The sequence below is a fragment of the Sciurus carolinensis genome, chromosome 6 (genome assembly GCF_902686445.1).
Source record: "Sciurus carolinensis chromosome 6, mSciCar1.2, whole genome shotgun sequence".
Classification (NCBI taxonomy): domain Eukaryota; kingdom Metazoa; phylum Chordata; class Mammalia; order Rodentia; family Sciuridae; genus Sciurus; species Sciurus carolinensis.
Window position 1 is genome coordinate 79,937,503 of NC_062218.1, and position 14,989 is coordinate 79,952,491.

At 35.7% G+C, this 14,989-nt stretch overlaps 1 protein-coding gene across 1 annotated transcript in view; it reads left to right on the forward strand.

Moving 5' to 3' along the window:
- The window catches only part of Fam81b (family with sequence similarity 81 member B), a 142,563-nt gene extending 129,460 nt beyond the window's left edge, over positions 1 to 13,103 (forward strand). The window contains exons 10-12 of the mRNA XM_047554749.1: positions 7,754 to 7,889; positions 9,445 to 9,640; positions 12,803 to 13,103. Of these exons, the coding sequence (XP_047410705.1) occupies positions 7,754 to 7,889; positions 9,445 to 9,640; positions 12,803 to 12,936 (466 nt within the window). The 3' untranslated portion in view covers positions 12,937 to 13,103. The remainder of the gene's footprint in view (positions 1 to 7,753; positions 7,890 to 9,444; positions 9,641 to 12,802) is intronic.
- The last annotated feature ends 1,886 nt before the right edge of the window (positions 13,104 to 14,989 follow it).

A 14,989-nucleotide genomic window follows, 5' to 3' on the forward strand; every position in this document is an offset into this window, starting at 1 on the left:
CTAATTTCTATTTCAGAGGATTCATCACTTATGAATAGAAATGCATTAGATACGTGCATATTGATTTTATATCCTGCTACTTTTTATTAGTTCTAGAAGTTTTCTAATGGAGTTTTTTGGATCTTCTAAATATAGGATCATGTCATCAGCAAATAGTGACAGCTTTATTTCTTCTTTTCCCATTTGTATTCCTTTAATTTTTTTGGTCTGTATAATTGCCCTGGCAAGTGTTTCAAGGGCAGTGTTGAATAGAAGTGGTGAAAGAGTGGTGAAAGTGGTGAAACTGTCTTGTTCCAGTTTTTAGAGGGAATGCTTTCAGTTTTTCTCCATTAAGAATGATGTTGGCCATGGGCTTAGCATAGATAACCTTTACAATGTTGAGTTATGTTCCTACTATCCCTAATTTTTCTAGTGTTTTAAGCATGAAGGGGTGCTGTGTTTTATCAAACTCTTTCTCAGCATCTATTGAAATAATCATGTGATTCTTAACTTTAAGTTTATTGATGTGATGAAATACATTTATTGATTTCTGGATGTTGAACAAACCTTGCATCCCTGGGATAAACCCCACTTGATCATGGTACACTATCTTTTAAATATATTTTTGTATGCAATTTGCCAGTATTTTGTTAAGAATTTTTGCATCGATGTTCATCAGGGATATTGGTCTAAAGTTTTCTTTGCTTGATGTGTCTTTGTCTGGTTTTGGTATCAGAGTGATACTAGCCTCATAGAATGAATTTGGAAGGGTTCCCTCCTTTTCTATTTCCTGGAATACTTTGAGGAGTATTGGTATCAGTTTTCTTTAAAGGTCTTGTAGAATTCTGGCCCTGGGCTTTTCTTGGTTGGTAGGCTTTTGATGGCTTCTTCTATTTCGGTGTTTGAAATTGATCTGTTTAGATTGTGTATGTCTTCCTGATTCAGTTTGGGAGGATCATATGTCTCTAAAAACTTGTCAATGTCTTTGATATTTTCTATTTTGTTGGAATATAGATTTTCAAGGTAGCTTGTAATTATGTTATGTATTTCAATGGTGTCTGTCGTGATCTTTCCGTTTTCATCACAAATTCTAGTAATTTGAGTTTTCTCTCTCCTCCTCTCTTTTAGTGTGGCTAGGGGTTTATCAATTTTGTTTACTTTTTCAAAGAACCAACTTTTTGTTTTGTCAATTTTTGAATTGTTTCTCTTGTTTCAATTTCATTGATTTCAGCTCTGATTTTAATTATTTCCTGTCTTCTACTATTTATGGTGTTGATCTGTTCTTCTTTTTCTAGGACTTTGAGATGTAATGTTAGGTCATTTAGTTGTTGACTTTTTATTTTTTTAATGTATGAGCTCAATGCAATGAACTTTCCTCTTAGTACTGCTTTCAGAGTGTCCCAGAGATTTTGATATGTTGTGTCATTATTCTCATTTACCTCTAAGAATTTTTTTTATTTCTTCCCTGATGTCTTCTATTTACACAAATTCAATAGCATATTATTTAGTCTCCAGGTGTATGAGTATTTTTTGTTTGTTATTTTATCATTCATTTCTAATTGCATTCCATTATGGTCTGATAGGATACAAGGTAGGATCTCTATGTCTTTTGTATTTCTAATGGCTTTTTTGTGGCATAGCATATGGTCTATTTTGGAGAAGGATCCATGAGCTGCTTAGAAGAAAGTGTATCTTCTCAATGATGGGTGAAATACTCTGTAAATATCCATTAAGTCTATATCATTGATTGTATTATTTAGTTCTATAGTTTCTTTGTTCAGTTTTTGTTTGGAGGATCTATCCAGAGGTGAGAGCGGTGTGTTACAGTCCTCCACTATTAATGTGTTTTGGTCTATTTGATTCTTAAAATTGAGAAGGGCTTGTTTGATATACATAGATGCTCCATTGTTTGGGGTATAAATATTTAAAATTGTCATATCTTGCTGTTTTATACTTCCCTTAAGAAGTATGAAATATCCTTCTTTATCCCTTCTGACTAACTTAGGTTTGAAGTCCACTTTTTCTGATATGTGGGTGGAGACCCCTACTTTTTTTACTGGGTCCATGTGCATGTTATGTTTTTCCCCATCCTTTCACCTTTAGTCTGTAGATGGCTTTTTCTATGAATGAGTCTCTTGAAGGCAACATATTGTTGAGTATTTCTTTTTAATCCAATCTGCCTGTCTATGTCTTTTGATTATTGAGTTTAGACCATTGACATTCAGGGTTATTATTGTGATATGATTTGTATTCCTGGTCATTTTGTCTTATTTTTGGTTTTTATCTTGACTTGGTTTCTCCTTTGATTGGCTTTTCCTTTAGGGTATTTCCTCCCTATGGTGACTTGTATTGTTGCTTTTCACTTCCTCCTCATGAAATATTTTGCTGAGAATGTTTTGTAGGGCAGGTTTTCTATTTGTAAACTCTTTTAACTTTTGTTTATCATCGAAAGATTTTATTTCATTGTCAAATCTGAAGGTTAGTTTTGCTGGGAATAGGATTCTTGGTTGGCATCCATGTTCTCTCAGAGCTTGAAATATGTTGTTTGAACCCTTCTTTCTTTTAGAGTCTGGGTTGAGAAATATGCTGATATCCATATTGGTTTCCCCATATATGTAATCTGATGCTTTTCTCTCGCATCCTTTAAAATCCTATCTTTATTTTGTATGTGAGATACTTTCATTATAACGTATCTTGGTGTGGATCTGTTGTAATTTTGGGTTCTATAAGCCTCTTGTATTTGATTTTCCATTTCATTTTTCAGGTTTGGGAAATTATCTGATATTATTTTGTTGGACAGGTTGTTCATGCCTTTGGTTTGTATCTCTGTGCCTTCCTCAATCCCAATAATTCTTAAATTTGGTCTTTTCATAATATCCCTTAATTCTTGGAAGTTCCATTCATGATTTCTTAACATCTTCTCAGTTTGTTCAACTTTATTTTCAAGATCAAATATTTTGTCTTCATTTTCTGAGATTCTGTCTTCCACGAGATCTATTCTGTTGGTGATGCTTTCTATTGAGTTTTTAATTTGATTTATCGTTTCTTTCATTTCAAGTATTTTTTTTCAGAATCCCTATCTCTTTATTAAAGTGTTCTTTTGTTTCCTGCTTTTGTTCTTTTGACTGTTTACTGGAATGGTCATGCATTGCCTGCATTTGCTCTCTTATCTTTTGCTTCACGGATCATTTTAAGTGTGCAGATTCTAAACTCTTTTTCTATCATTTCTACTGCCAGGCTGTCATTGGATTCTATCACGATATCATCATGATTTGTTAGGGAAACTTTCTTCCCCTGTTTTTTCATATTGTTTCTATATATTCCCCTCTAGCAGTGAAGATCAGAGATACTGAAGATCCCCCCTTGCAGTCTTATTATGATGCTGCAGTTTTCCACTACCTCTTCTTTGAAGGGGAGATCAATACAAATAGTACCCAATACAAAGAAAATGCAGCCCTGAACCAGATAGCCCCTATAAAGACTTTAACATTATTGTAATGAACAGGATGAGTTCAATTACTATTTACAGTATTTCTAGTTGTGAATAAGAGGATGGGGAAGGGTGTAGGATGTAAGTGAGTAAATAGAGGTACCTGTCAAAGGGCCTCCAGTCTCCTGTAGGTGTCTCAGGAAGGGAGCCTCCCTTCCAATGATGATGGCCATGCCCTCAGGAATAATTAAAGATGCCTGCACCAGCCTCCAAAGGAGCCCCCCAGCTTCTGAGGGTGCACTGAGTCAGCACAGAGGCAGGCGTGGTGTCCCTCAGCATTAGGGGGGCAGGCGGGCAGGCTCAACTACCAACCTCTGACCTCAGTGTGGGGGCAGGTGGGCTCAGCTCTTTTGAATTTTTTTTTTTTTTTTTTTTTGGTGGTGGCAGTAGCGGACAGGGGGTGAGGGTGATAGGGATATTACACTGAACCACATCCCCAGCCAAATTTTGTATTTTTATTTAGAGATAGGATCTCACTAAGTTGCTTAGGGCCACACTAAGTTGTTGAGGCTGGCTTTGAACTCAAAATCTTCCTGCCTCAGCCTTCCAAGAGTCATGGGATTACAGGTGTGCCACTGCACCCAGCATTATCTGAATTCTTAAGAGCCTACTAGCAAAAAAAATTTCCAAGAATTCAAAATCTTCATATCTTCTAAAAATGTTCATTCAACAGATTGTTGAGTACAGGACACTGGTTTGTGTACATCAGTGAACTGGTAAAACTAGTCCTGATTGGAGCTATGTCCATTTATGTATATCAGTCATAAATCTGGTGTTTATTCTGCCTTCATGGTCAGCGCTCCCTGCTGTGCCCTCTACTGTGTCTATAGTTTCCAATTAAATTTTTTTTTACCATTTAAAACTCCCCTCCTTATAACTGCCCTTGGTATAGATTTTTGTCTGATTCTGTCAATAGGAAAAACATTTTTAAATCTATCGATAGCTTACACATCATCCTAGTGGGTTCTCTGGCCATAAATTCATAACTTACAAGTCTGATTTTTGTGTTTTGAGAAAAATGAAAGAAAAAGTCATCCATCCATTTAGAAACAGACAAAATTGTCTCCATACATTGCCAAATGTTCCCTGAGTGGGTCAAAATTGCCCCCAATTGAAAACCACTGGTCTAAATAAAGTGGAAATGCTTGCTGACACTTGTCTTTGCTGTCTATCGACCTATCTATGATTAATGGAAATACTCCTAAAACTAGTAGAGTAAAAGATTTGGGAACTAAATTATGAATGTTATCCAAGATAAATTCATTCTTTTGAGATTTAACTGTAAGTTCTATAATTAATAGAATTAGGGCAAATCATATTTATCATGTTAGAGAAAAGTCTAAGCAAAGAAAACAGTTTATAAAAACCTTTATCTTTTTATATTGCAAGGAGAATGTTTTAGAAATGCTTTCATATTTTAATAAATTACCAACAGAGAGAATCTGACTTCTGATTGTTAACAGGAATGTGAATTTCCAATTGCAGGCAAACCTTGTAATAAAAGGATCATGAGTAATAACTCAGTTTTATGACTTTAATTTCATAATTTCAATTACTGATATGCCCTTCTATAGATAATACTTGGGCATATTTAACGGTTCCTTGGTTCTCAGAGGGATGTTATTACTGTGTAAGTAATAAAAGACTAAATTCTCTCATTTATTATACAGGAAAGGTGGGCTCTGAAGCCTGAATTCTTAATTGGAAGGCTATCTCTTGATTATCTGGGGACTTACTGTTCCCCTTCATCATCAGTATTAATTAATACTTCCACCAGACACAGGAAAAAGAAGACAAATATCAAAGCAGATTAGGTTTCTAAATAGATTGATAGGTTTATATGTTATGTGTTAGCAGTCCTAATAAATGGTATTTAATGAAAAAAAATAATCCATTTGTTCATTTAGTCAACAACTATTTATTGATCACTTACAATATTCCAGGCAACATTTGTAGCAATGAACCAAGTAAAATCCTACTTTCACAGAGCTTTAATTCTAGTGGAGGAAATAGTACACAATTAGTACATATCAGAGGGCAATGGGCATTTTGAATAATAATAAAGGAGAGTAAGGGAGAATGTGATGTCAGGTGAGGAGAAGGGGTCCTTTTAAGGGTGGTTAAAATGGCTTCTATGATAAAGTGGCAGGCACCAGTGGACATTCTGAGAGTGTTCCATCGGAGGAAACAGTTGGCTCACATGAAGTTGTCACTTAACAGCTGGTGGGCTTATTAGTCTGAGATTAAACAGCTGTTAGCCAGTAGCACAGGTGATTGGGAATCATTAGATTAAGCACAAAAAGAGGAACCAATGTTATCTTCAAAGTTGGGATATCCACCTAAATCAAGATATGCTTTCTAAATCTCTTTGTGTCAGAAATAATGTGAGAATTCAGAGGTAGTGAAAATGAGAATTTAGCTCTTATAACTAATTAAGCTACTGGAAAATTAATTCACTTTTCCCATTCCTTGGCTTCATCAACTAAGTCAGGGTTTCTCAATTTCAGTACTATTGGTATTTTAGTTGGATAATTCTTTGTTGCAGGGTTGTCTTTGCATTGTAGATGTTTAAAACAGCAGTATCCCTGGTCTGTAAGCACTAGGTGCCAGTAGCACCTCCCAGTGACGAAAACCAAAACTGTCTCCAGACATCATCAAATATCCTTAGAAGAAGCCAAATTGTCCCCAGTTGAAAGCCATTGGTCTAAATTTAAAGGAAAATAATTTGATGGTACTTTTCTAATTATGAATCCAAACACTTTTTCAGAGAGCAAAAGAGGCATTTGCATATAGTGTGTATCCAGCATGTCTTAGCAATTTCCAATGATAAACATCACACACTAAATTATCTGTGTATAATTTTGCCTGAACACATCAGAGTGATTATTACTGTAATTGTAAGTACCACATATTGTAAGGTAGTCCGATGCTTTTAATGAACAACATGCATTGTTCCTACCAATAAAATCATTTTACCTATCCTAAAATGTTTTGAAATTGACATCTTTCCATGAGCAAATCACATACAGAAAATATACATATGAATTGCGAATACCCATCCCCCATCTCACCTCTTCTCAAACCTGTATCTCAGAAGTCATTTCAGATATGGATATCCCTTTCTGCCTAAACCCTCAGTCACTCTACAGTGACATTTTAGACTAATGTACATGTTTTCAAACCTTTTAATCTCTATAACAACATCCACTCCCATTTTTTAAAATTCTTCATTCTGTTATTTAATATTTCTATGGTATGTGATCCTGTGCCAGCAGTTCCTTTCTGTAAGGTTATAACTTCTATTTTTTGTTCCATATGAGTAACTCAGTACCCATTTAAGCACACAACACACACACACACACACACACACACACACACACACACACACACATACTCTCTCCACTCACATAGATCCACTGGTGGCAATGGAGACTGCACTAAAGATTTCACCTGAGACAGAGACAACCTAAAGTCCTGCTTGGACACTGCTTCCCAAGGTCCTCTTGGGGCTCTCTCCCCTCCCTCCTCTGACTTTTCTCTCCTCTCATAGACATTGCAGGTCCTCTGCCCCCATCCCTTTCCCCACTTTAGAGAGGCACTTTTTAGAGCAGGAATCAGCAAACTACCACTCTTAGCCAAATCTACCTACAGCTAAGAATGAAATTTTCACTTCTGCATAATTTCTAAAAAAAAAAAAAAGAATTACAATCAATTTCCTGAAGTATTATATGAAATCTAAGTTTCAGTGTATGTAAAGAAAGTGTGAACAAAACCTAGACATGCTCATTTGTTTCTGTGTTATGTATGACTGCTCTTTGGCAGCAAGGGCAGCATTGAGTGGATGCAACAAAGACCATAATGCCCACAAGGTGTAAAATATTTACAATCCACACCTTACAGAAAAATTTGTAAACCCCTACCATAGAAACACTTTCCACCCCAAGTGATTTATCAGTATTTCCAACATACATAATGAGCCCCAGCCCTTGAGGGAAATTTTGTATAGATAACATGCATTTAGGTATACTGAGGTTTTTTTCCAAGCCAGCAGTGCACCTGTCACTGCGCGTGTATTTCAGGGTATGCAGAGAGGTGCTGCCAGTAGCTGGATTAAACTTACGCCCAGGTGACCCCAAAGTGCACTTATCTTGCCTCCCCCCGCATACCTCACTGTAAGTATTGGCTAGGCACACCGAGCCTCACCTCACTGCAGACTTTTCAACACTGAAGTTTGGTTTTATATTTCAACCCACTCATTAAAATGGAATCAAATTTTTTCCTTAGATTCAATTCACTTTCAAGTAATCTGTATGAAGAACTTGATAACAATCAAAAATGGACAGAAAATCAGTTTATCAAATACAGAAAAGATCACCTGAGCCATATAAATGAATGTCTGAAGGTCCTACAGGAGAAGCTGGTAAGGAACTCTTATTTCATGAAGTAGAGCTGCATGGTCATTATCTGGATGTTAGTCACAAGTAAAGGTCTGGAAGTTCACCCTTCAACATTTACAGCATCAGTAACTTCTCTATAATTTTAGTAATGCAAGTTCAACAGCCTATATCCTAGTCCTGTTTGCTGTTCTCTAACTGTGAATCTGCATTTCTCTGCTCCAAAGTGACCCAAAGCTATCTTTTAAAAATACAGATTGTCATCCCAGACCTAGAGAATTAGCTCTCTGGGGCCTCTACTGGAAATATGTGATCTTAGACAATCACATTGGGTGGCACTTAGGCACAAGAAAGCTTGGAAACTTATGCTCACAACATTATTTAAAATCTCTATAGATCTGTAAGTAGAACAAAACTTTTCAAAACTCCTTTTCCAGACTAGACTATGTAAAGAAAACCCCAAGCTTTGGGGTGAGGTTACCAAGGTTTATAGAAAATATATTTCTTTTAAGGTTCCCTTCTCCCATTGAAACCAGAGCATCAGGCCCCCTGGGGAGGGCTAAACAGGGCCATCAATGCAGTCAGTGGCTGCCAGTCATGCAGGTTATTCAAAAAAGATGTTATGATAACTTCAGTAGAGAAGCTTTGGGCAGCTCAGTATATAATGTCTCTCACCCCACCCAAGTTTGCAAACAACTGAGTAAGATGGGAGTCCAAGAGGTGCAGATAAACATAACAGCTTTATCACTGATAAGGGGTATCAATGTATGTGCAGTCACGTAGGTAGTTGCCAAGTGGGCCTGCTGGTTTTTTACCCTCAAGTTTAGTAAATTCCTCTATTAGATACAGGCAGCACCAAGTGACCCCGTGGGTCCCCCTGCAGGCAGAAGTCTCCTGCAAAGAAGAGAGAGACTAATCCACGCTTCCTGAGGCAAGGCAGGGCAAAAAGAAAAGGGCCAAAGGGGCCATGCCAGTCTGTCCAGTTCCTACTCCCAAATTCCTTGTGGGGAAGTGAGAAGAGAAGTGAATTAGCCTAAAGCTGCCTCTGCAGTCCACACCCTGCTGCACATTAGAATCACTTGGAGAGTTTTTAAATGGTACTGACTCCTGTGCTCCATCATAAACCAATTAAATCAGAATTTCTGGAGCTGGGGTAAGACCCAGGGGATGGAGAGTCACTATTCTTGCTGAAGTGTGCTCATGTGGATATGAAGTTCCAAAGAATAAAAACGTTTGACACTTAGGAACATGTCAAGGAGCTCAGGAAAGCCGTATCATCTTTCTTTGCTACACTTCTTTAAACACTAGATTCAAATTCCAAATCCTTAAGGCATTTCAACAAGACCAGAGCCTTCTTATTTTCTTCTATAACATGTAGAATCTAGAAACTACAAACAAGGTCAAACAAAGGAATTAACTCTTTTGCTTGGGAACACAATTTTAGATACAAGGAATCCTGGTTTGAATTTCCATGCTTAACATGGAAAAATGAATATGTTAAAAACATTTTCTCTAAGATGAAATATAAATCCACATTAGTTTTATTTTCTGCTGAATTTTATCACATGATCTCTTTTCTAGGAAAAGTCTGAAAGCAAAATGGAAGAAAAAATGTTGCAGCTTTCAAGCAAATTAGAAAATTTCATTAATGCACAGAAACAGGAAGCAGAACTAAACAAAGTAAAGCTTATAGAAAATAAATTGTACAAAAAGATGAACCAAATGGAAAAGCACATCTGGAACGAACTAGAGAAAATACAGAATGAATATCAATCAGGTGAGTACCTTTTATTAAGGAAAGAATAATTCTCCTTTCCTGTCTAATTGCTCAGAATTTTCTGCTTTGAGTCACAGACCAGGGATCAATCTTTTCATTAGTTACATGATTATGTATTTAATTTGGCCTTCTAAATATCCTACAGGATGTCAGCATACCACTGGAACATGTATAAACGAGTCAACTTCTTCATTCACATTGGGTAATGTCACAATCCTGTCGCTGCCCTGAGATTCTCTAAGAGAATCTAAATCATAGGATCTTAGACATGAAAAGTCCTTAGAGATCACCAAGACCTGACTTGTGGGTATATTATAAAATTAGGAGCCTAAATCAAATGTCCCTCTCATTGGACTGCAGGTAATGAGCCTAGACAGATGTCAGACTGGAAACTTGACCTTTAGAAGTGAGGAAGAGATGAATTAGCACAGTCCAGTATAATGACTGCTTTTCCTCTTAAGAGGCTAATGGCAGCAGTGTCAAGCTGAGCTAACATCAAAGAGGATTAATTTGAAAGACTCATCTAATTTGTCAAAAGGAAAAACATGGGATAGGTGCTGTGGAGCAGCCATCTGCCTCAAGTCACAATTTTGAGGGAATTACCAGCAATCAGAGGCGTTCTTGTATGAGAGAAACCCCAACCCATTCTCTATCTTCTAGATCTCAGAAAAATTCACATTTAAATTCCATAAAATTTTTGTCCCATGAAGAGATGCAGTGGAGATGCCTTGGGGAAGACATTACTGTTTCATTCTACCAGATTTTTCTGGCACATAAGTAGAATTTGTTGCCTGGAAATCTAACACTCACACCCCCACTTCCCACCACCAAGTCAAAATAATGAATTACCTGGCCAGGAATCATGTCCCAACCTAACTGGTACTTCTAAAACTGGCCTTACTTTCTTCTTAACTCTCAAAGATTTATTTTTACTCATTTCATTGGTATAATATCAGGAATAGCTGAAGAGAAATTGACAATCTATGAATTTCTGCATTTTACCAAGTGGGAGTTCTAGCAAAGGAGGACTCCAAATTAATTATACCTTTAATAAAAATATGTTGAGAAGCAACTATGTGAAAGGCCTCAGTAAATAAGAAATGGACTGCATTTTGAGAAGTTTGAGGTCTGATAGGTCTGCAGTCATGAGTGTCTAGATATGTATAAGAGAGATACAAAGTACTGGGAGGGAAGAGGGTAACCACTCTTTCAAACTGGCTACTTTCAGAGAAATTTCAAATCTCATCAGTGGGTTTTACCTTCAACTTGATAACAAGAATTTTTTTTTTAATCACACAAATCCTGGAGATTAATGCTCTATCTGAGGTGCCCGTGGTAAATATTTTCTCCCATTCTGTAAGTTCTCTTTTGATGTTATTGATTGTTTCCTTTGCTGAGAAGATTTTTAGTTTGAATCCATCCCATTTTTTGATTCTTGATTGTACTGCTTGCACTTTGGTATTCTTGTTAAGGAAATCAGATTCTATTTTGTATTTTATTTAGAGACCCAGTACTCCACCACACCCCCCCAAAAGAAAAGGAAGTCAGATCCTAAGCTGACATGGTGAAGATTTGGGTCTACTTTTTTCCTATTAGGTGCAGGATCTCTGTTCTAGTGCCTAAGTCTTTGATCCATTTTGAGTTTTGTGCAAGGCAAGAGGGGTTTAATTTCATTTTGTTGCATATGGATTTCCAGTTTTCCCAGCACCATTTGTTGAAGAGGCTATCTTTTTTCCAATGAATATTTTTGGCACCTTTGTCTAGTATGGGATAACTATATTTATGTGGGTTTGTCTCTGTAATCTCCAGGATATATAAAGAACTCAAAAAATTTAACATCAAAAAAAACAAATAACCCAGTCAATAAATGGGCTAAGGAACTGAACAGACACTTCATAGAAGAAATACAATTGATCAACAAATATATGAGAAAATGTTCATTTCTAGCAATTAGAGAAATGCAAATCAAAACTAAGATTTCATTTCACTCCAATCAGAATGACAATTATCAAGAATACAAGCAACGATAAATGTTGGCGAGGATGTGGGGGAAAAGGTACACTCATACATTGCTGGTGGGACTGCAAATTGGTGTAACCATTATGGAAAGCAGTATGGAGATTCCTCAGAAAACTTGGAACGAAACCACCATTATCCCACTCTTCAGTTTATACCCAAAGGACTTAAAATCAGCATACTACAGTGATGCAGCCGCATCATTGTTTATAGCAGCTCAACTTGCAATAGCTAAACTATGGAACCAACGTAGATGCCCTTCAACAGATGAATGGATAAAGAAAATATGGAGTATAACTCAGCCTTAAAGAAAAATGAAACTATGGCATTTGCGGGCAAATGGATGGACTTGGAGAATATCATGCTAAGTGAAATAAGCCAAACCCAAAACACCAAAGGCCTAATGTTTTCTGTGATATTCGAATGCTAATTCACAATAAGTGGGGTGGGTAGGGAAGAATAAAGGTACTTTGGACTAGGCAGAGGGGAGTGTAGGGAGGGAAAGAAGTATGAGGGTAGGAAGAAAAGTAGAATGAATCAGACATTATTATCCTCTGTACAGATATGACTACACAAGTGGTGTATTTCTACATCATGTACAACCAAAAGAATGAGAAGTTATACTCCATTTATGTATGATGTGTCAAAATGCATTCTACTATCATGTGTAACTAATTAGAACAAATTTAAAAAATTAGGAGCTGGGATTATAGCTCAGTGGTAGAGCACTTGCCTCACATGTGTGAGTTACTGGGTTCGATGCTCAGCACCACATAAAAATAAATGTCATTGACAGCTAAAAAATTTTTTTTAATTTTTCTTAAAAAATTACACAAACCTCTTGTAGAAAGAAAAAAATTAAATATATTTTGAAATATAGAATTACCTCATTAAACATTTGGGGAGAGGCAAAGGAAAATAAAATTTCTCAAAAAAGTCAGATCCAAGTTAAAATTCTATTACTAATGTATCTTCATGATATACAAGAAATGGATTTTGTTTATTTTTAGATGGGTCTTAGTGGAATTTAATATGCTTTGAATTAAACAATGATCAATTATGGCAGGACTGCTAATCTGCAAATCTTTACTGAAAAAAAAGGGTTCCAATGCATTAATATATATATATTGTCTTTTCCTCTCTCAGGATTTAAATCAATTCATGACTCTCTCAACTCCCTCCAACAAATACAGAAAACAAAAATGGATTTAGAGAAATATAAAGTACAGAAAGACATAAAGAAATTAAAGCGTAAGATTGTGGAACTCCAGGAGGTATAAACCTTTCCAGTCCTCTTCTTTTTCACCAGTTAATGGAGCAATCTGTTAGGAATAGTTGTGAAGAAGAAAGTTAATATCTCTATGGTGTTTACTGCTTCTAATGTCTCTGTATTTCTCACCATCATTTAAGAAGATGAATGTACCAGGGAAAAACAATAAAGAAGCTTTATGTCTTCATGTCTTCAACTTATTAGTGAAAAAAATAAGGAATTTCCTTGCACAGATGCCCTTTTATATTTTTATTTACCTACACATAAAAAAAGAACAATGTTCTTAATGTACACAGATGAATTAAGTAAGGCCAGATGTAATACATCAAAGAATGGCGGACCTGTGGCAAATTGAAGACTTCAGACCCTGTCTGAAAATAATAGCCACTCTGTACTTACAATTCATTACCAACATGAATTCACTCTGTTATTGCCAAAACATTTCTTTTTTTTAAGAGAAGATTCTCCATTTTTAAGCATTAGTATCTAGTTCAATATAGTTCTTAAACTATGAAGGAAATATTTGTGAAACAGATACATCTAGTGAGCTGTCAATTGGAACTTTTTTAAAAATATTTTTTAGTTGTCAATGGACCTGTATTTTATATATATGGTGCTGAGAATTGAACCCAGTACCTCACACATGCTAGGCAAGTGCTCTACCACTGAACTATAACCACAGCCCATCAATCGCAATTTTTGACCCAAGATTTTCCTTTTCTAACGATCCCAATGTTTATAGAAAATTAAGCATATTTAAAACATATTTTCATTGTTTTCAATATGTATCAGAATTGTGAATAAGTTCTAATCCATGCAAAGTAAGAGAATTCAAGAGCTTCCAGGAAAAACATGCCACACAATAGATCTAGCTGGTAAATTCAGAAGTACTTCAAAACATGAATTTCTTATAAAATTAAAATGCACCTAACTTTTCTGGATATAAATGTTAAATACAGAGTCTGGCATGAGGCAACAAATTCATGAAAAGTAAAATAATCTATCCATGTTATGTTATCTGTGCTCAGAACAAGGACCAATGACTAATCATGGAGTTCTGTGTAAGCCTGGTAAGGGGACCTGTGCTTCAGATTTAGGTACCTTCCTTAGTTTACAGAAGAAGAGTGATAACTTCTCCTAAACAGAACAAATTTACCTCCCACATAAGTTTTTGACCAATACCCATTTTTTCTGATTTTTAACTGTGTAAAACATCTCTACTCACTGTCATTAGTTATATGCAACATAATTGACTCTATCATGAAGGAATCTTCATAGGAATATTTAAGCATTTAGAAGCAATAGCAAGTGTCCTTTGCTATCAAGAGCCATTCTAGGATGAGGAACTGATATCTTATGTAATCTCAAGCTCTTAAAAGTCAATAAGAAAACAATAATATCTGTTAATATTTTTAATATATACATACATATATATGTGAATACACAGATGTATACACTCTACATACTCACCTTTTCATCCCACAATTCCATGACTAGAAATGTATATTACTAGGAAATGCTCCCAAAGTATACAAAGAAATTTGAGTAAGGCTGCTTACTTATTATAGCATCATTTGTTATGGTATATAAAAACTCAAATGTAAGGATTTTATTAACTAAATTAATGGTATTACTAGGCCAAAAAAAAAGTTACATATAAAGATATCCAAGATATACTGTTAGGTGAAGAAAAAGCAAGTTGCAAAGCAATATTGGCCTCACTTAAGTGAGAAAAAAAGTTTCTAAAAATTTTAACACAATATGCAAAGTACAGTATGCAAAAAAAGAGTTTACAACAATTAGCAATGAGTGAGTTAGAAGCTTTTGTTTTCTACAATAAGTATTTGAGTAGTTTTACATTTTTACAAATGTTGAAACAACAAGAAGTACATAAATCTATAATGAACCAAATAAATGGGAAAGGTTAAATTAGGAATTCATATAGAACAAGTCATATTATCCCACTCATACTTATTTCCTACTCTACAGACATGACTACAAAAGCAAAAGGATGTAGACCAAGAAAGGGGGAAAATAATACAGATGCATTTTTTTTTTCTCGT